Source organism: Dendrobates tinctorius, unplaced genomic scaffold, assembly GCF_039654945.1.
Source record: "Dendrobates tinctorius isolate UK_male_01 unplaced genomic scaffold, ASM3965494v1 ptg000019l, whole genome shotgun sequence".
NCBI classification, from domain to species: domain Eukaryota; kingdom Metazoa; phylum Chordata; class Amphibia; order Anura; family Dendrobatidae; genus Dendrobates; species Dendrobates tinctorius.
The window spans coordinates 54,027,518-54,048,998 of NW_027361687.1; the positions used below are offsets into that span (position 1 = coordinate 54,027,518).

The window sequence follows — 21,481 nt, forward strand, 5'->3', positions numbered from 1 at the left end:
ATGGTCAGATGGTGCGAAGAGGCAGAGTCAGCCTTCCAAGAAATGAAAGGGGCTCTATGTAAGCAACCCATTCTGGTGGCCCCAGACTTTAAAAAAGAGTTAATCCTTCAGACAGACGCCTCAGATGTCGGGGTAGGTGCAGTCCTCTCCCAGGAGATACATGGGGAGGAGCATCCTGTCCTCTACCTGAGTAGGAAGCTATCTTCATGGGAAAAGAATTACTCAGTCATAGAGGAGTGTTTGGCCATAAAGTGGGCAGTGGATACGTTACGGTACTATCTGGTGGTACGTAAGTTTAGATTAATATCCGACCATGCCCCACTCAGATGGATGAGGGAAACAAAGGGTAAGAATGCTAGGGTCCCCCACTGGTTCTTAACCCTGGAACACTTCAGCTTCCATGTAGAACATAGGGCCAGGAAGCTACATGGTAATGCCGATGCCCTCTCAAGAATCCCTTGTCTAGTAGGGGAAGTGCCAAGCCCCACGGCTTTAGGCAGAGGGGGAGGTATGTGGCGTGGCTAAGGGTCGTATAGTCGATGGGAGGTATGTGTCTCAGAGATGGCTTGTCTCTGTAATGAAAGCCCAGAGTGTTTCTTTAGTACACATAGGCCCTAATGGATATAATTATAATTCTAATGTTTTGCAAGGACCTGTGGTGAGGTCACAATCACATGACTAGTCAGCTGCTGGGTTCGTGGGTGTGGCTATACCTTTAGAATGTAGACTACTCCTGAAACAGTGAGCTGTATGTGGGGAGGGATAAGCCTCCTGTGTGTGTGATTGGGCTCCAGGACTGTGCCTGAAGTAATGGACAGTTGTGCTTTCTTTTGCCTGAGCTAAAGGCTATTTCTTTTGTTTTGTGCTGCTTTATGGGTTATGCCGCAATAAACCCGATAAACTTTAAAAGGAACGTGCCTCCTGATTGACTCCCGTTGCACCTGAGCGAGTACAATCCCTACAATGGAAAGTACTGTGGGGCATCATATTGTGTGTGGAGGGAATGTACTGTGGGGCATCATATTGTGTGTGGAGGGAATGTACTGTGGGGCATCATATTGTGTGTGGAGGGAATGTACTGTGGGGCATCATATTGTGTGTGGAGGGAATGTACTGTGGGGCATCATATTGTGTGTGGAGGAAATGTACTGTGGGGGCACCATATTGTGTGTGGAGGGAATGTACTGTGGGGCATCATATTGTGTGTGGAGGGAATGTACTGTGGGGCATCATATTGTGTGTGGAGGGAATGTACTGTGGGGCATCATATTGTGTGTGGAGAGAATGTACTGTGGGGCATCATATTGTGTGTGGAGGAAATGTACTGTGGGGGCACCATATTGTGTGTGTGTGTGTGGGTGGGAGATACTGTGTGTAGGGGAAAATGTACTGTGGGGGCATCGTACTGTATGTGTGTGGGGGGATGTTCCGTGGACAGTGCTGTGGAGTCGGTATAAAATGGCCTGACTCCGACTCCTAAAATAAAAAATTGGGTACAGTAGTTCAATGCAGTATGTGCTATAAATTTTTTTCATAAGAATTTTAGAAAGTTATGACGTTCTATAAATGTCTGTTCTATTCCTGATCTAAGGATCTCTGCTTTTAGTTAAAGGCAATCTGTGCTGTACTTCATCTACAGTTGTGGCCAAAAGTATTGACACCCCTGCAATTTTGTCAGATAATACTCAATTTCTTCCTGAAAATCATTGCAATCACAAATTCTTTGGTATTATTATCTTCATTTAATTTGTCTTAAATGAAAAACCACAAAAGAGAATGAAGCAAAAAGCAAAACATTGATCATTTCACACAAAACTCCAAAAATGGGCCAGACAAAAGTATTGGCACCCTCAGCCTAATACTTGGTTGCACAACCTTTAGCCAAAATAACTGTGACCATCCGCTTCCGGTAACCATCAATGAGTTTCTTACAATGCTCTGCTGGAATTTTAGACCATTCTTCTTTGGCAAACTGCTCCAGGTCCCTGATATTAGAAGGGTGCCTTCTCCAAACTGCCATTGCTGGCCACCTTAGAAGTCTCCAGTGCTTTCTCTCAAACCATTTTCTAGTACTTTTTGAAGTGTGTTTTGGGTCATTGTCATGCTGGAAGACCCATGACCTCTGAGGGAGACCCAGCTTTCTCACACTGGGCCTTACATTATGCTGCAAAATTTGTTGGTAGTCTTCAGACTTCATAATGCCATGCACACGGTCAAGCAGTCCAGTGCCAGAGGCAGCACACATCAGGGAACCTCCGCCATGTTTGACTGTAGGAACCGTGTTTTTTCTTTGAATGCCTCTTTTTTCTCCTGTAAACTCTATGTTGATGCCTTTGCCCAAAAAGCTCTACTTTTGTCTCATCTGACCAGAGAACATTCTTCCAAAATGTTTTAGGCTTTTTCAGGTAAGTTTTGGCAAACTCCAGCCTGGCTTTATGTTTCGGGGTAAGAAGTGGGGTCTTCCTGGGTCTCCTACCATACAGTCCCTTTTCATTCAGACGCCGACGATAGTACGGGTTGACACTGTTGTACCCTCAGACTGCAGGGCAGCTTGAACTTGTTTGGATGTTAGTCGAGGTTCTTTATCCAACATCCGCACAATCTTGCGTTGAAATCTCTTGTCAATTTTTATTTTCCGTCCACATCTAGGGAGGTTAGCCACAGTGCCATGGGCTTTAAACTTCTTGATGACACTGCGCACGGTAGACAAAGGAACATTCAGGTCTTTGGAGATGGACTTGTAGCCTTGAGATTGCTCATACTTCCTCACAATTTGGTTTCTCAAGTCCTCAGACAGTTCTTTGGTCTTCTTTCTTTTCTCCATGCTCAATGCGGTACACACAAGGACAGAGGTTGAGTCAACTTTAATCCATGTCAACTGGCTGCAAGTGTGATTTAGTTATTGCCAACACCTGTTAGGTGCCACAGGTAAGTTACAGGTGCTGTTAATTACACAAATTAGAGAAGCATCACATGATTTTTCGAACAGTGCCAATACTTTTGTCCACCCTCTTTTTTTATGTTTGGTGTGGAAATATATCCAATTTGGCTTTAGGACAATTCTTTTTGTGTTTTTTCATTTAAGACAAATTAAATGAAGACAATAATACCAAAGAATTTGTGTTTGCAATCATTTTCAGGAAGAAACTGAGTATTATCTGACAAAATTGCTGGGGTGTCAATACTTTTGGCCACAACGGTATACACTCAGTAGTGAGCCAGTGCTGTGCAGTCAGTCGTTGAGTCGGTAGTCAGGGAAATTGAGGAGTTGGAGGTTTGGCTTACTGACTTCACAGCCCAGACAGTGGGGGCATTATACCGTGTCGTTGAGGAATGTATCGTTGGGGGAATGTACCATGGGGGCATCATACTGTGTGTGTGGGGGGGGAAATGTATCATGCGGACATCACACTGTGTCTGTGGGGAGAATGTAGAGTGGGTATGGAAAGTATTCAGACCCCTTTAAATTTTTCACTCTTTGTTTCATTGCAGCCATTTGGCAAATACAAAAAAGTTCATTTTTTTTTCTCATTAATGCACACTCTGCACCCCATCTTGACTTAAAAAAAACCCAGAAATGTAGAATTTTTTGCAAATTTATTAAAAAGGAAAAACTGAAATATCACATGGTCATAAGTATTCAGACCCTTTGCTCAGTATTGAGAAGAAGCACCCTTTTGAGCTAGTACAGCCATGAGTCTTCTGGGGAATGATGCAACAAGTTTTTCACACCTGGATTTGGGGATCCTCTGCCATTTTTCCTTGCAGATCCTCTCTAGTTCCGTCAGGTTGGATAGTGAATGTTGGTGGACAGCTATTTTCAGGTCTCTCCAGAGATGCTCAATTGGGTGTAGGTCAGGGCTTTGGCTGGGCCTGTCAAGAATGGTCACAGAATTGTTCTGAAGCCATTCCTTTGTTATTTTAGCTGTGTGCTTAGGTTATTATCTTGTTGGAAGGTGAACCTTCGGCCAAGTCTGCGGTCCAGAGCACTCTGGAAGAGCTTTTCATCCAGGATATCTCTGTACTTGGCCGCATTCATGTTTCCTTCAATTGCAACCAGTCGTCCTGTCCCTGCAGCTGAAAAACTCCCCCATAGCATGATGCTGCCACCATGTTTCACTGTCTGGGATTGTATTGGGCAGGTGATGAGCAGTGCTTGGTTTTCTCCACACATATAATAATAATAATAATAATAATTTTTATTTATATAGCGCCAACATATTCCGCAGCACTTTACAATTAAATCTCTTAGAATTATCACCAAAATTTTCTATCTTCATCTCATCAGACCAGAGAATCTTATTTCTCAGTCTGGGAGGCCTTCATGTGTTTTTAGCAAACTCTATGCGGGTTTTCATATGTCTGGCACTGGGGAGAGGCTTCCATCGGGCCACTCTGCCATAAAGGCCTGACTGGTGGAGGGCTGCAGTGATAGTTGACATTGTGGAACTTTCTCCCTACTGCATCTGTGGAGCTCAGCCACTGTGATCTTGGGGTTCTTCTTTACCTTTCTCATCAAGGCTCTTCTCCCATGATTGCTCAGTTTGGCCAGACAGCCATGTCTAGGAAGACTTCTAGTGGTCCCAAACGTCTTCCATTTAAGGATTATGGAGGCCACTGTGCTCTTAGGAACCTTGAGTACTGCAGAAATTTTTTTATAACCTTGGCCAGATCTGTGCCTTGCCTCAATTCTGCCTCTGAGCTCCTTGTCCTGTTCCTTTGACCTCATGATTCTCATTTGCTCTGACATGCACTGTGAGCTGTGAGGTCTTATATAGACAAGTGTGGGCCTTTACAAATCAAGTCCTATGAGTTTAATTAAACACAGCTGAACTCCAATGAAGGAGTAGAACCATCTCAAGGAGGATCACAAGGAAATGGACAGCATGTGACATAAATATGTGTCTGAGCAAAAGGTCTGAATACTTATGACCATGAGATAGTTCAGTTTTTCTTTTTTAATAAACTTGCAAAAATGTCTACATTTCAGTTTTTTTTCAGTCAAGATGGGATGCAGAGTGTACATTAATGAGAAAAAAAATGAACTTTTTTGAATTTACCAAATGGCTGCAATGAAACAAAAAGTGAAAAATTTAAAGGGGTCTGAATACTTTCCGTACCCACTGTATAGTGGGGGCATCATACTGTGTGTGTGTGGGGGGGAATGTATCATGGGGACATCATACTGTGTGTGTGGGGAGAATGTACAGTGGGGGCATCATACTGTGTGTGGGGGGAATGTATCATGGGGGCATCATACTGTGAGTGTGGAGAGACTGTACAGTGGGGGCATCATACTGTGTGTGTGGTGGGGAATATATCATGGGGGCATGATACTGTGTGTGGGGGGAGAATGTACAGTGGGGGCATCATACTGTGTGGTGGGGAATGTATCATGGGGGCATGATACTTTGTGTGGGGGGAAAATGTACAGTGGGGGCATCATACTGTGTGTGGTGGGGAATGTATCATGGGGGCATGATACTGTGTGTGGGGGGAGTATGTACAGTGGGGGCATCATACTGTGTGTGTGGGGGGAATGTATCATGGGGGCATCATACTGTGAGTTTGGAGAGAATGTACAGTGGGGGCATCATACTGTGTGTGGAGGGGAATGTATCATGGGGGCATGATACTGTGTGTGGGGGGAGAATGTACAGTGGGGGCATCATACTGTGTGTGGAGGGGAATGTATCATGGGGGCATGATACTGTGTGTGGGGGAAGAATGTACAGTGGGGGCATCATACTGTGTGTGTGGGGGGAATGTATCATCGGGACATCATACTGTGTGTGTGGGGGGGGGGGAATGTAACTTGAGGACATCGTAATGTGTGTGTTGCTGCAGACTGGAGACCTGCCTCACTTGCTTCTCAACTTGTGAATTGCCTGTGCCAGCATTTCCTACTGGTCCTGTGTAAATGTCATCCTGACCATCATTAATGTGCCTGCTGCAGCCCAAATAGTGGTCAGCCAGCAGTCATCTAGATTCTAGCCAATCCCTTTTCCATATGCTCATTGCCAAGAAACTTTATTATAAATAGCATGTTATCCACTTTTACATCAGTACAAAAATATACACGTCCCTGGGCCGCGTCATCTCACAATGTGGTGGTCAGCGTTTGTCATGCCCAGTATCACAATGAGGGGGTGGGAGGTTGTCCCAAAATGGAGAGCCCGCCATTATGATGTCCATATGCTTAATAGGGTACACGTAGAGGGGTCATCTCCATCCTGGAAAATCAACAGGCTGCCATTGCAGTTAGCTACAACGAGAACCCCCATGACGGCAGCCATATTGGTTTAAAAATGTGGTGGATGACATGTCGTCTAAAATAAAGAAAAATAGTAGATTTCTCACAGAGAAAGGAATTCAGAGAGTCAAGATAATGCAACAGGAGTCATTACAATAAAAAAGGCGCAGATCTGTCCATGCAGTGAAAAGGCCTTTGTGGCCTGTAGCAACCAATCACAGGACAGCTTTCATCTGTGAAACTACTGTGTAAAAATGAAAGCTGCCCTGTGATTGGTTGCTAGGGGCAATGAAGACAGTGATGGTGAAAGACACTCCATTTTGCTAGCTGTGCTATATCTCCTTGTTTTTGTGAAATTATTCTGAGTTTGCCGCTTTATTACCTCAGAGCATTGTTCTGTCATAAAATGGCCAACTCACAATGACAACCTATAGCGAGCCAGCTGTTTTTTTTCCCCTCTGTGACGGGCAAGGGAGGGCTCTGAACCCACGTTCTAGTCATTATGTCCCTCCGATCACCTATGATATGGAGAAGACCCCTTTATGGATGTACAAATACCATGAAGCAGTGATATTTTGCACCCAGATATGTCTGTTGCTGGAAGAAACGTCCTAACACAATGAGATTTCTCCATTTTTTAGCCTTCCATGTGTCAGTATGTCCTATGAAGAAATAACACTGCGCAGTCCCGGGCGGCGTCCGCTATCTGTGCGAGGAGGAAACGCCACTAATGTTGGAGAGGACGGGGCCGCTGTGTCCTTCTCCCCGGCTGCTTTCCTGCAGGCTCTTCAGTCTGTCTTCAAGAATTCTCAGTTCCTCGGAGAGGCTGGCCTCCGAGGGCCGCCAGCTGTCACTCTGCTGGGGAAGAAAGGGGGAAATTTATTAATGGCTACCCAACAGGAAACTGTACGCAAATTATGGCACATAGCACTATCTACAACTTTGTTTCATGTAAGCAGGGCTAAGCAAGAGGGGATGGAGGCTGGCTTAGATCTTGTGTATTATTTTAGCAGCATATGTGTAGAGTATTACAGTATTTTTTTCAGTGTCTTACGGTATTTTTTTACAACAATGTACAGCATATTATGTTGAAGTGGATCTGCAGTATATCATGCTATTTTTTGTGTATTTTAGCGTATATGTAGCATATTAGTATTTTTGCAGCATATTACAGTAGTTTTGCAGAGTATCTCCAGCTTATTACATTATATTTTTGCAGCTATGTACAGCATATTATGGTATTTTGGGAGCATATGTGCAGCATATAATGGGTGTTTTTGCAGCATATCCCCAACATATTACGGTATTTTTTGCAGTGTATTACAGATTTTTTTTGCAGCATATTGCAATATTATTTTACAGCATATATGCAGCTTATGACTGTGTTCTTTTAGCGTGTATATCTACAGCACATTACAGTATTTTTTTGCAGAATATTATTGTGTTTTTATAGCATATCTGCAGGCACTTTTCTCTGCACAGTACTCTTTACAGTGTAACTATTGCATATTACAGATATATTGCAACGTATCTGCAGTATATTATGGTATTTTTTTGCAGCATATCTCTAACATATTATGGTATTTTCTGCAGCGTATGTACAGCAAATTACAGTATTTTTTTTCGGATATTACAGTATTTTTACAGCATATCTGCAGCTTATGACAGTATTTTTGTAGTGTATCTACAGCATATTACAGTATTTTTGCAGCGTATCTGCAGCATTTTTGTTGCCAATCTGCAGCATATTACGGTATTTTTTGCAGCATATGTACAGCATATTACTGTAGTTTTGCAGTGTATGCACAGCATATTATGGTAATTTTAGTAGCGCATGTACAGCATATTAGGGTAGTTTTGCAGTGTATGTACAGTATATAACGGTAGTTGTAGCGTATGTACAACATTTTTATGGTAGTTTTGCAGTGTGTGTACAGCATATTATGGTAGTTGCAGCATATTACCGTAGTTTTGCAGTGTATGTACAACATTTTTATGGTAATTTTGCAGCATATGTACAGCATATTATTGTAGTTTTGCAGTGTGTGTACAGCATATTATGGTGTTTTTACAGCATATCTGCATCTTATGATGGTATTTGTTGCAGCATATCTACAGCATATTACAGTATTTTAGCAGCATATCTGCAGCATACTTTTGTTGCCAATCTGCAGCATATTACAGTTTTTTTTGCAGTCTATGTACAGCATACTACGGTAGTGTATGTACGGGAAATTACAGTAGTTTTGCAGCATAATTACAGCATATTATGGTAGTTTCAGCAGCATATTAGGGTATTTTTTGCAACGTATGTACAGTACATTATGGTAGTTTTTGCAGAATGTTACAGCATATTATGGCATTTCTTGCAGCGTAGCGGCAGCATATTACAGATCCACCACAACAAAATCTCAAACTACTTTAATATGCTGCAGATATTCTATAAAATATACTGTAATATGCTGCAAAAAAACAGCGTGGCTTTATTTGCGCACCCACTTAGGTTTCACATGTAAATGAAAGAGAATCCTCAGAAAGTTGATAGCGGCAAAATCTCTTGCGATCTGGCCTGGATTTTTTACATTGAGAATAATTAGGCATAATCTTCACATCGCTGTGAAGACTAAAAGTCATGGTTACGGTCTTTTTTTTTTCTCATCCAGATGTCAGGTTTTCTTTTTTTTGTTTCTATACCATAAAGAAATGGAGCGTTTTTCATCAGCGTGCTGGATCAAATTCACATCCAGGTCCGTTTTTACATGAGCACAGCATTTGTTTTTTTTCATATGGAACCATTTTTTTTTTAATCTCTAAGCTCCTCCTAAACAGTAAAAAACAGTGCTCACGACACACACGGCATCCATATGTCTGCTTTCTTTTCACAAATCCATTGAGTTGAATGAATCCGATTAGAAAAAAAACACTTTTTCGTCTTGCAAAAAATATGGTAGTGTGAACAAACCCTTAGACTATAACGGTTATACCTTCTATCTATGAAAAATAGACATCTGATTGAAGCCTAAGTGGAAATTCACATATTAAAGTTGGGTTTTTACTGTGATTTGCACCAAATCTTTCCAACCCCCTCTTATTATGGACAAAGGACATACCACAGTTAAAGGGGATGTCTGAGATTTCTTTAAATTTCCATTAAAAAATTACAAACTCGACCTTTTTATTCCCCGCCAGTCCACCACTTCAACAGAATAATAAAAGAAAACTGTCGGAGACCATCGGAGCGGCGGCACTAGACTGACCAAGACCAAAAAAATCTTAGCAACCACTTTTTAAGTGGTTATTCTCATTTTCATAAATGTCTACTATCGGATAGCAGGCTGTCTACATTTATGTGGGTCATATGAGGTGACCGCTAATAATCGGGTTTGATGTGTGTAACTTATACCATGGTGTTTCCTGTACTTGCACATTGCTGTACAGCTCATGTCCCAGCAGGGGTCAGCCTCTTACAGGCCTTGGAGATCCATATCGGAGCCGCTGTGTGGTGAAGGATTAAAGTTATCGGTAGATATGGGACAATAGCGAGAGACTCCTCTCACACAGCCAAACCAGATCTCACACTTTGCACTGATGAGTGGCAGTACCCCGAACCACAGTGACTGGAAATGGAGATTCTGGTTTTGGCTTTTATCCCAAGTCATGTGACAATGCTCCTTAAAGGGTTGACATTTACTTTTAGGATTGCTGCTTCCTATAAGTGGCGCTAGAGTTTTAGTCCACTTTACAATAGCGAGAGACAAAAACCTATGGGTAAATCCGATAAATTTATGTCATGGGTTTGGAGTAAAGGAGAACAGCAAAGGGGAAAAAATAGTGCAGAGCAAAGGATTGTCTTGTATTTCTGTCCGCACATTTGTTAACATTTTTTTTAAGTGATCATGTCAGTTCTTTTGATGAGCGAATCGCAGCAAAACGTATTTTTTTGGTGACATTTATGCATCATAACTACACACAAAAAAATCCCACACAATAGTATTAAAAGTGTATCAAAGCAGCTCCAAAAACAGTGTGTTGTCACAGAAACTGTACCAAAAAAGCGTCTCTACGTTGGGATATGTTCACACAGTTTTCCGACGTGGCTAAAAGAAAATCCACATAAAAAAATGATACTAAAAGACAACTTGTTTTTTCAGTGCAGATTTTGCCTTACTCACAATGTGTTAATTTCTGCACCTGAACATCTGGTTCTTCCCTGGAAATGAGGCTGTTTCCGATGTGGTGTGGTGACCACTGTGTCCTCTAGGGGGCGCTGTGTGGATGTCCCAAGAGAGAGGATGAGTGGCAGAATCCTGAAGGACCACTATGTATCTCAAGGTGGGTGGCCTTGAGATGGAGACTGATGTGTGTGTTGATCAGCAGTGATACTGCTGACGTGTTGTGTCAATGTGTTAGGGAGAAGTCTCCAGGTAGCTGGGGAGACGGGTGGACCCAGTTACCTACAAACCCACCCAGGGGGTGTGTTTAAGAACGCTATTCCAACGTGTGTGTGAATGGTTCAAGGACCTGTGATGAGGTCATAGCCATGTGACTCGGTGGGCGTGGCTACGGACCATATAAGGTGGTCAGGGTAGGTCACATGTGGTGAATGCAGGGACCTGGTTGGTCCGTTGTGAAAGGTCCCGCTGGGAGATGTGTCTCCTGGCTAACGGCATGTGGAGTGGCTGTGTGTAATTGCTGCACGTGCCTGATGATTCCCTGGAGGGAATGGATGGCTGCAGCATGGAGAAACAGCCACGAGGAAACCCTGACGTGGGTGAGATAACTATGAGGCTGAAGAGCCTGTGTATGCCAACCTGTGTGACCACAGGGAGGACAGAGAGAAGCTCTGTCAAGGACGCTATGCTGATATGAACTTTGTTGCTTGCTTTGGTTTAAGCATGAAGAAACCGCATGGACTATAATGGTTTTATGGAAAACCCGTGCCGGATCTGGTTTTGTGGCGGCTAAGCGAGAATCCCCTATGTAAATGACAGCGCTGCCTCACACCGATGACCGGGGCAGGTGCAGAAGATGGACAACGTGTGAGCATACCGTCAGTCCACAGTACAGATGTTCCCACAAAGCATGAAGTGCCTGATTCATTATTGCATTTGTGTATATTTTTTGCTTTAAAAAGGCACCATAAAAAGATAAAAACAACACTCTGTTTTTTACAACAACCTGACAAAATTTTTTTTTTTTACCTGAACTTCTGTGGCACAGCGCAAGTAACACCGGTTCCAGAGCCGAACCCAGGGCCCAACACACAAGGGAAGTAGAAGGTCCGCCGTGGGATGCTCTGAGGACACATTGCTCCTGAATAGTTTCTCTTCCTCCAGTAAGCTTTCTAATGACTGGGAGCGGCGCCCCCCTCTCTTTGACACCGTGACGCTTTTCCTTGGGAAGAACGGAGACTGTAACACAAGCACGCCTTTGGAGAGGAGATACATGCTGCAGGGGTCGATCCCTTCCAACTTAAAGAAGGAGAGAACACAATACGTGAGCTGGTAAAAAAGCCAGGTACCTGAAAAGTGAAGGCGTATCCCACAAAATCAATTATTACCTATCCCCAAGGTGGTGGAGTGATCACTGGGACCCCAACCCAGGGCTGTGGAGTCGGTAAGCCAAATATCCGACTACGATTCCTCAATTTCCCTGACTCCAAAGCACTGGTCGCTACTGAGCATTTACATTAAGTACAGCACAGATTCATCTCAGAAAAACGAGATCCTTAGATCAGGAACAGCACTGACATTTATAGGACATTAGTGGTCCTACAGTGGAATGTAAAAGTTTATTGTGAACAGTTAAGCAAGTTGAAGATGAAATGATCTCTACAGGGCCTAAAGTTAAAGATGACACATTTCCTTTGTATTTTAGGCAAAAAAAAAAAATATTATATTATATTCATATTTTACATTTAATAAATTTAAAAAGGAAAATGGGCCGATGCAAAAGTTTAGACACCCTGCATGGTTAATACCTAGTAACACCCCCTTTTGCAAGTATCAGCTTGTTATCGATTTTTGCAGCTAGACAAGAGTCTTTCAATTCTTGTTTGAGGGATTTTCTTTTATTCATCCTTGGAGAATTCTTCCAGTTCTGTGAGATTCCTGGGTCAACTTGCATCCTCTGCTATTTTGAGGTCTAGCCACAGATTTTCAATGATGTTCAAATCAGGGGACTGTAAAGGCCAATTGTAAAACCTTCAGCTTGCAGCTTTTGAGGTAGTCTATTATGGTTTTTAACGTGTGTTTAGGGTCATTATCCAATGGTAGAAGACATTATCCTCTTTTCAACGTCAGCTTTTTTACAGAGGGTGTTATGTTTGCATCAAGAATTTGTTGAAATTTCATTGAATCCATTCCACCTGTGAAATGTTCCATGTGCCATTGGCTGCAACACAAACCTAAAGTGTGATTGATCCACCTCCCCATGCTTAATAGTTGGCGAGATTTTTTTTTCCCTGAAATTCTGTGCCCTTTTTTCTCCACACATACCTTTTGATCATTGTGGCCAAAGAGTTCTATTTTAACCTCATCGGTCCCCAGAACTTGTTTCCAAAATGCATCAGGCTTGTTTAGATGTTCTTTTGCATACTTCTGATGTTGAATTTTATGGTGAGGATGCAGGAGAGGTTTTTTTCTGATGACTCTTCCATGAAGGCCATGATTTTGCAGGTTTTTCTGAACAGTAGAATAATGTACCACAACTCCAAAGTCTGCTAAATCTTTGTGAAGGTCTTTTGCAGTCAAGCGGGAGATCTGATTTGCCTCTCTAGCAATCCTATGAGCAGCTCTTACTGAAATTTTGCCTGGTCTTCCAGACCTTATCTTGACCTCCACTGTTCCTGTTTACTACTATTCCTTAATTACGTTTCAAACTGAGGAAACGCTTTTCAATTTTCTTATGGCTTTCGCCTGCTTTTTGGGCCGCCACCATTTTCATTTTCAAAGTGCTTGGTAACTGCTTAGAAGGACCCATGGCTGCTGTTTTTGGCACGAGGTTAGAGGAGGATGGGTTTTTATAAAGCTGGTAAATTTGCACAACCTGGCCTTTCCTAACGATGATGGTGAACAACCATTACCCTAAGAGGCTAATTAAGGTCTGAAACCTTGGTTAACATTATTTGAGCACAGAAATCTCCAAATGTGCCTAAACTTTTGCATCAGCCCATTTTCCTTTTTGTAATTTTTAAAATGTAATATATATATATATATATATATATATATATATATATATATATTTACATAGCCTAAAATACAGGAAATGTGTTATCTGAAACTTTATGCCTTTTAGACATCATTTCATCTTCAACTTGCCTAACTGTTCACGATAGTCATTTTGGCCAGGGGTGCCCAAACTTTTACATCACACCATGCATGCACCAAAAAACAGAGCACTGTATGGAGAGAAACTGCGCAAGATAGACAACCACTCCATTCAATCTAAAGATGATAGGCTCATGACCCATGTTTTAGTGATCCTTGGGGTCCTAATGATCGCACAATTGGTTATAAATATTTTTGTGGGATACCTTTTTCATATCCAAACCATGAAAATTATTTCTAAAAGGGTTGAGACTGGTTAAGAAGTACGAATAGTCGCTCACACTGATTCCACCATAGCTCCTAGTCTGACAGTTTTCCAGTTCTTTCTCATTACTATTTTGTGACCTCAAACTGGAAACACCTGTCAGTCAATCAGCGGCTGAGTAGGGTCACCTCTGCAGCCAACCAGTGGCTGGGGAGGGTCACTTCTGTCTGTGGTCATCCAGTGGCTGGGGAAAGTCACTTCTGTGACCAACCAGCGGCTCTGAAGTTTCACCTCTGAGGCCAGTCAGTGGCTGGGGAGGGTCACTGCTGTGGCCAACCAGTGGCTGGGGAGGGTTACTGCTATGGCCAACCAGTGGCTGGTAAAGGTCACCTCTTCGGCCAACAAGTTGCTGGGAAAGGTCACCTCTGCGGCCAACCAGTGGCTGAGCAGGCAATTTTTAATTTGTGGCTGAAGAGGATCACCACTGCTGCCGAGCAGTAACGGGGAAAGGTCACCTTGTGACTAATCAGAGGCTGAGCAGGTATTTTCAATGAATGACTGAGGAGGGTCACCCCTGTGGCCAGTGATTGGCAGCAGTGGTGACCCTCTTCAGCCTTTGATTGGAAATGCTCACTCAGCCAATCAGTAATTGAGGATCACCTGTGTGGTCAATAAGTAGCTGAAAAGAGTCACTGCAGAGACCAATCAGTTGCTGAGGAGGGTCATCTCTGTGGCCAGTAATTGGCTGAGCGAGTATTTCTGCCCATTTCTATGATGTCAACATGCTAAACAGTCAGAGGCCTTTTAGGAACAATTTTCCTCAGCTGGACAACCCATTAAGCCTAACTACCCAACCTCCCTCTTTCCAATTCCAAGACACACATCAGTTATCAAAGATATGAGAAACTTTCATTCTCTATTACCCCAATGCTCACCTTGTCAGCATTGTGCATGAGTCCGTTGTCCTTCAGTGCTTCCTGTTCCCTGACGCGATACATGGGATTACGGAACTGCTGCCTACGAGACCGACTGTAGAACATACTCCACTCCCAGACCGTCGGTGGAGACGACTTCACCTCTTCCGCTGACTTATAGTCTCCATTCAGTAGTATCTTCTCGTGTACAATGTCCCTCCAGCCGTTTACTGGTGTATAAGTTTGGCTAGATGAGTGCCGCTGAAATGAAAGGACAGAAATTGGGGCATTGTGTCTAGACCACAATTGCAGTACTAGGACATGTGGTATTACCTGGCTCCCTCTGATACGGTCCCAGGGGCAGTTATGGGTGAAGGTACTGCAGAACAGGTTGTAGGTGCTGTCATGTAGAGCCAGGAGATAGGACTCTGTGAACTCGAAGGCAGTCGGGAATTGATTGAGACACTGCCAGACACAGTCCAGGAACAGCTGAAACACAGCGGACTGCGAGAAAGAGAGGACAATCCATGCTTGGTGACATTTTTTGGTCACTATCAGAGTGCCAGGATTTGAGCACGTCCATTTTTATATCATTTTCATAAAAATCATAATGGTCACTCACTTCTTCTTTGTCTGATTGCTTGAAGTGATTAATCCTTTGCATGAAGGGATGTCCGGCTGATACCCACTCCTTCTGAACCAAGCTCTGGAAGCCGGGTAAAGTTCTGGAGCGAGGGTCCGATAACAACTGTACAAGCGATGTCAGCACACAGTTTATATCCCGGTCTTCGGGCTCTGTGGTGTGACAGCGAGAGGGAAGATGATCAGTTCTCTGCATACTCCGCGCTTATCAACAGATAAGCCTCCTCTCTGAAAAACTCTATGGGGACAGTAACTGGACAGAAACGGTGTGCCAGTGCAGTGCACCACCACATGGCTCGCCAGAAAGGTGCAGCACTCCAACACGCACCAGGGAGAAGGCACCACCACTAGACGTGGCAATGAGGGGCACCCCCAGAGGGCATCATTAAGCCTAAACCCAGACCTTTTGGCGGAGTGAGGATACTGTGAAGCTATTTCCCTCAAACTCCAATCATGTTTTTTGCATTGATCTGTGTCTGCAATGTGTAAACACATCCCTAAGAACCATATAAACAGACCGATATTTGAGCATGAACATTCCAAGCTAATTCCTTATTATAAGCCTTATTAAATGGGTCTTCGGTAGACTCACTTATCCGGTTATTCTAGGGCAGTGGTCCCAAACCTTTCTGACCTTGAGAGCCACATTCAGTTTAGAGAGAGAGTCGCGAGCCACATCCAGCACTGAGAGAGTGTTGCGAGCCACATCCAGCTCCCACCCCGCTTAAAGTAGTGTCAACCAAAGCCCCCATTACAGGTATAATGATAACCAAAGCTTTTCCACTGAAAATTTACCATTTTGAGATGTACTCTTCATGCCTGTTTGCTAGACCTGGACCTAATGCACCAAGCTGGCAGACAGTCGCGAGCCACAATTCATGGGACCTCCAGCCACATGTGGCTCCCGAGCTACAGGTTGGGGACCCCTGTTCTAGGGAGTAGCTTACCTTGAAGGACAATGGATCTATTCCGTTCACTCAGCAACATGGACAATTCGCTGGCTTTCTTCAGACATGACCTGCAATGAAAATTCAGTGCATAGATATATGTAATACTACTCTTACATAACATTACATTATTCCAATATGCTAAGATCTATTAATTAAAATGTACTTTGTTAGTGGGACACCACTGTAACTTTGTTTCCATATGTGATCAGTGAGGAAATGCTTGGACAAACTACGTGTAATAAGACCATTCCGTATATTGTATCTATGACTGTGAACTGCTTGTGTCGTGCTACCCACATACTGAAGATTACAGTCCCACTGTAACAAATAAAACGCATAACTGGTGTAACAGTTTAATGATTGATTAATAGGGAAAATTCTTCCTGTGACTGTAGCTGAGAATATTGTACATACGTGATTTATCATATTATAACTGAGACATTTTGTTCCCCCACAATGAAAGGATCCTCTGATGGAGGTCTGTGTTAGGGGTCCTTGTGTGCGGTGAGTCAGGGGGACTTCTCATTTGATGTTGCTGGGTGCACAGGTCAAGGCGATTTTGCACGCACAGGAGTAGTAAGCGCATGATCACTGCCAAGTGTTCAGCGATTCTCACTCAATGCCAGGAGCAGTACCCGCTCCGCTCCCAGCATTTTAACCCCCTAAATGCTGCGATCGTTGAGACATAGCACCCACAAACCAGTCCAGCAAAATCTGATCTCCAATATGGCACTTGTTCCCTTCTGAGCTTTGCTCTGTGCCTCAAAAGTAATTTTCGACCACATATGGGATATCCGTGTACAAATTTTGGGGTCCATTTTTTTCCTGCTAGCCTTGTGAAAATGAAAATTTGGGGGCTAAAATATTTTTGTGGGAAAAAGTTTTTGTTTTTCATTTTCACGTTGTCAAATTCTGTGAAGCACCTTGAAGAGTCTAGTTTCCAAAATGGGACTACTAGTGGTGGGTGGGGGGTTCACTGTTTAGGCACATCAGGGGCTCTCCAAACATGACATGACACCTGCATTCCTTCAAAGTCTGCATTCCAAAACATTACTCTTTCCCTTCCGAGCCCTATGGTGTCCACAAACAGTAGTTTTCCCCCACATGTGGAGTATCAAATTACTTTTATGGGAAAAATTTGATTTTTATTTCCACAGCTCAAAGTTATAAACTTCTGTGAAGCACATGGGGGTTCAAGGTGCTCACCACACATCTAGATACATTCTTTGAGGGGTCTAGTTTCCAAAATGGTGTCCCTTGCATGTGTTTTCCACTGTTTAGGCACATCAGGGGCTCTCCAAACGTGACATGGCGTCCGCTAATTATTCCAGCTAATTATACATTCAAAAAGACAAATGATGCGCCTTCCCTTCCGAACCCTGCCTTGCGCACAAATAGTAGTTTTCTCCCTCATATGAGGTATTGCCATACTCAGGAGAAATTGAACAACCAATTTTGGTGTCTATTTTCTCTTGTTACCATTGTGAAAACAAAGAAATTTGGGTCTAAGTAAAATTTTTGTGGAAAAAGATAAATGTTCATTTTTCCCTTCCACATTGCTTCGGTTCCTGTGAAGCACCTTGAGGGGTGCAGTTTTTAGAATGGTGTCACTTTTGGGTATTTTCTGTCACATAGACCCCTCAAAGTGACTTCAAATGTGAGGTGGTCCCTAAAAAAAATGGTTTTGTAAATTTTGTTGGAAAAATGAGAAATCGCTGGTCAACTTTTAACCCTTATAAATTCCTAACAAAAAGAAAGACATGTGGGAAATGTAATTTATTAACTATTTTGTGTGACATTACGCTCTGATTTAACCCCTTACCTACAATTGACGTAATATTCCGTCCATGTGACCATGGACCTAATTACCATGGACGGAATATTACGTCATCGCGATCAGCGGCGCCCACGTGGTGAGCGCCGCTGATCGCGGCCGAGTGTCAGCTAATTATCATAGCTGACACCCGGCACAATGTGTCAGGGGCGGTCACGGACCGCCCCCGACACGTTAACCCCTTGCACACCGCGATCAAACGCGATCGCTGTGTACCGGGGGTTAAAGGGAAGCATCGGCAGGGAGGGGGCTCCCTCCGTGCTTCCCTGAGCCCCCCACGGCAGCGCAATGTGCAGCGCTGCTGCGGGGGGCTCTTTCCCTACAGGCCCCCGGATCCAAGATGGCGACGGGGGCCTGCAGGGAGCTGACTTCCTCACTGCCTGCAAAGCGCAGGCATGAGGAAGTCTGCAGCAGTGCCTGTGACAGATCGCTGATCTGTCACAGTGATCTGTGATGTGACAGATCAGCGATCTGTCACAGGACAGTGATGTCCCACCTGGGACAAGGTAATAAAGTAAAAAAAAAAAAAAAAAAAGTGTTAAAAATAATTTAAAAAAAATCGCTAAATAAATTAGTAAAAAAAAAAAAAAATATTCCCCAATAAATCCATTTTTTCAAAATAAAAAAAAACAAAAACAATAAAAGTACACATATTTGGTATCGCCGCGTCCGTAATGACCTGCCCTATAAAACTGTCCCATTAGTTAACCCCTTTAGCGAACCCCTTAAAAAATAAAAATAAAAAACGAAGCAAAAAATAATGATTTATTATCATACCACCGAACAAAAAGTGCAATAACGCGTGATCAAAAAGACGCATATAAATATGCATGGTACCGCTGAAAACGTCATCTTGTCCCGCAAAAAACGAGCTGCCATACAGCATCATCCGCAAAAAAATAAAAAAGTTATAGCTCGCAGAATAAAGCGATACAAAAATAATTATTTTTTATATCAAATTGTTTTCATTGCAAAAAACCGACAAAACATAAAAAAACGACCTAAATGAGGTATCGCTGTAACCATACTGACCCGAAGAATAAAACCGCTTTATCAATTTTACCGCACGCGGAACGGTGTAAACGCACTCCCCCAAAAGAAATTCATGAAACGCTGGTTTTTGTTCATTCTGCGTCCCAAAAATCGGAATAAAAAGCGATCAAAAAATGTCACGTGCCCGAAAATGGTACCAATAAAAACGTCAACGCGTCCCGCAAAAAATAAGATCTCACATGACTCGGTGGGTCAAAATACGGAAAAATTATAGCTCACAATATGTGGTGATGCAAAAACTATTTTTACAATAAAAAGCGTCTTTTAGCGTGTGACAGCTGCCAAAAATAAAAACCGCCATAAATCGTAAATCAAACCCCCCGTTATCACCCCCTTAGTTAGGGAAAAATAATAAAACTAAAAGAAAATGTATTTATTTCCATTTTCCCGCTAGGGTTAGGGCTAGGGTTAGGGGTGTGTTGAGGTTAGGGTTGGAGTTATAATTGGGGGTTTCCACTGTTTGGGCACATCAGGTGCTCTCCAAAGGCAACATGGCGTCTGATCTCAATTCCAGCCAATTCTGCGTTGAAAAAGTCAAATGGTGCTCCTTCCCTTCCAAGCTCTGCCATGTGCCCAAACAGTGTTTTACCCCCACATGTAGGGTATCAGCCTACTCAGGACAAATTACAAAACAACTTTTGGGGTCCAATTTCTCCTGTTACCCTTAGGAAAATAAAAAATTGGGGGCAAAAATATAATTTTGCGGAAAAAAATGTTTTTTTTATTTTCACGCCCAGGCGTTATAAACTTCTGTGAAGCACTTGGGGGTTCAAAGTGCTCTCCACACATCTAGATAAGCTCCGTGGGGGGTCTAGTTTCCAAAATGGGGTCACTTGTGGGGAGTTTCAATAGTTTAGGTACATCAGGGGCTCTCCAAATGCACATGACACCCGCATACCAATCCATCAAAGTCTGCATTCCAAAACGTCACTACTTCCCTTCCGAGCCCCGACGTGTGCCCATACAGTAGTTTTCTCCCACATATGAGGTATCAGCGTACTCAGGACAAATTGGACAACAACTTTTGGGGTCCAATTTCTCCTGTTACCCTTGGGAAAATAAAAAAAATGGGGACTAAAAGATGATGTTTGTTGAAAAAATACGATATTTTTATTTTCACGCCCGGTCGTTATAAACTTCTGTGAAGCACTGGGGGGTTCAAAGTGCTCACCACACATCTAGATAAGTTCATTAGGGGGTCTAGTTTCCAAAATGGGGTCACTTGTCGTGGGTTTCCACTGTTTAGGTACATCAGGGGCTCTCCAAACGCACATGACACCCGCAGACCAATCCATCAAAGTCTGCATTCCAAAACGTCACTACTTCCCTTCCGAGCCCCGACGTGTGCCCATACAGTAGTTTTCTCCCACATATGAGGTATCAGCGTACTCAGGACAAATTGGACAACAACTTTTGGGGTCCAATTTCTCCTGTTACCCTTGGGAAAATAAAAAAATGGGGACTAAAAGATCATGTTTGTGGAAAAAATACGATTTTTTTATTTTCACGCCCGGACGTTATAAACTTCAGTGAACCACTGGGGGGTTCAAAGTGCTCACCACACATCTAGATAAGTTCCTTGGGGGGTCTAGTTTCCAAAATGGTGTCATTTGTGGGGGGTTTCTACTGTTTTGGTACATCAGGGGTTTTCCAATCGCGACATGGTGTCCGATCTCAATTCTAGCCAAAAACGTCAAATGGCGCTGCTTCCCTTCCGAGCTCTGCTATGCGCCCAAATAGTCATTTACACCCACATATGGGGTATCGGCGTACTCAGGACAAATTGCACAATAACTTTTAGGGTCCTGTTACCCTTGGAAAAATAAAAATTGGGGGTGAAAAGATCATTTTTGTGGAAAAAATATGATTTTTTAATTGTACCGCTGTACGTTATAAACTTCTGTGAAGCCCTTGTGGGTTCAAAGTTCTCACCACATATCTAGATAAGTTCCTTGGGGGGTCTAGTTTCCAAAATGGGGTCACTTGGGGGGTTTCCACTGTTTAGGTACATCAGGGGCTCTCCAAACGCGACATGGCGTCTGATCTGAATTCCAGCCAATTTTGCATTGAAAAAGTCAAACGGCGCTCCTTCCCTACTGAGGTCTGCCATGCGCCGAAACAGTGGTTCCCCCCCACATATCAGGTATCAGCGTACTCAGGACAAATTGCACAATAACTTTTGCAGTCCAATTTCTCCTGTTACCCTTGGTAAAATAAAGAAAATTGAACCTGAAGTATTTTTTTTGTGAAAAAAAGTTAAATGTTCATTTTTTTTTTAATATTCAAAAAATTCCTGTGACGC

At 43.0% G+C, this 21,481-nt stretch overlaps 1 protein-coding gene across 2 annotated transcripts in view; it reads right to left on the reverse strand.

Annotated features, from left to right (window-relative positions):
- Nucleotides 1-6,002: 6,002 nt before the first annotated feature.
- The window catches only part of MTMR11 (myotubularin related protein 11), a 68,175-nt gene continuing 52,696 nt past the window's right edge, over nucleotides 6,003-21,481 (reverse strand). The window contains exons 12-17 of one of the 2 annotated variants that reach the window (XM_073567052.1): nucleotides 16,290-16,360; nucleotides 15,323-15,495; nucleotides 15,034-15,204; nucleotides 14,722-14,961; nucleotides 11,455-11,724; nucleotides 6,003-7,108 (exon numbers count right to left, since the gene is read on the reverse strand). In XM_073567052.1, coding sequence (XP_073423153.1) covers nucleotides 6,956-7,108; nucleotides 11,455-11,724; nucleotides 14,722-14,961; nucleotides 15,034-15,204; nucleotides 15,323-15,495; nucleotides 16,290-16,360 — 1,078 coding nt within the window. In that variant the 3' untranslated portion in view covers nucleotides 6,003-6,955. Of the gene's footprint in view, nucleotides 7,112-11,454; nucleotides 11,725-14,721; nucleotides 14,962-15,033; nucleotides 15,205-15,322; nucleotides 15,496-16,289; nucleotides 16,361-21,481 lie in introns of both variants that reach the window. The other variant, XM_073567051.1, reaches the window with a different exon arrangement.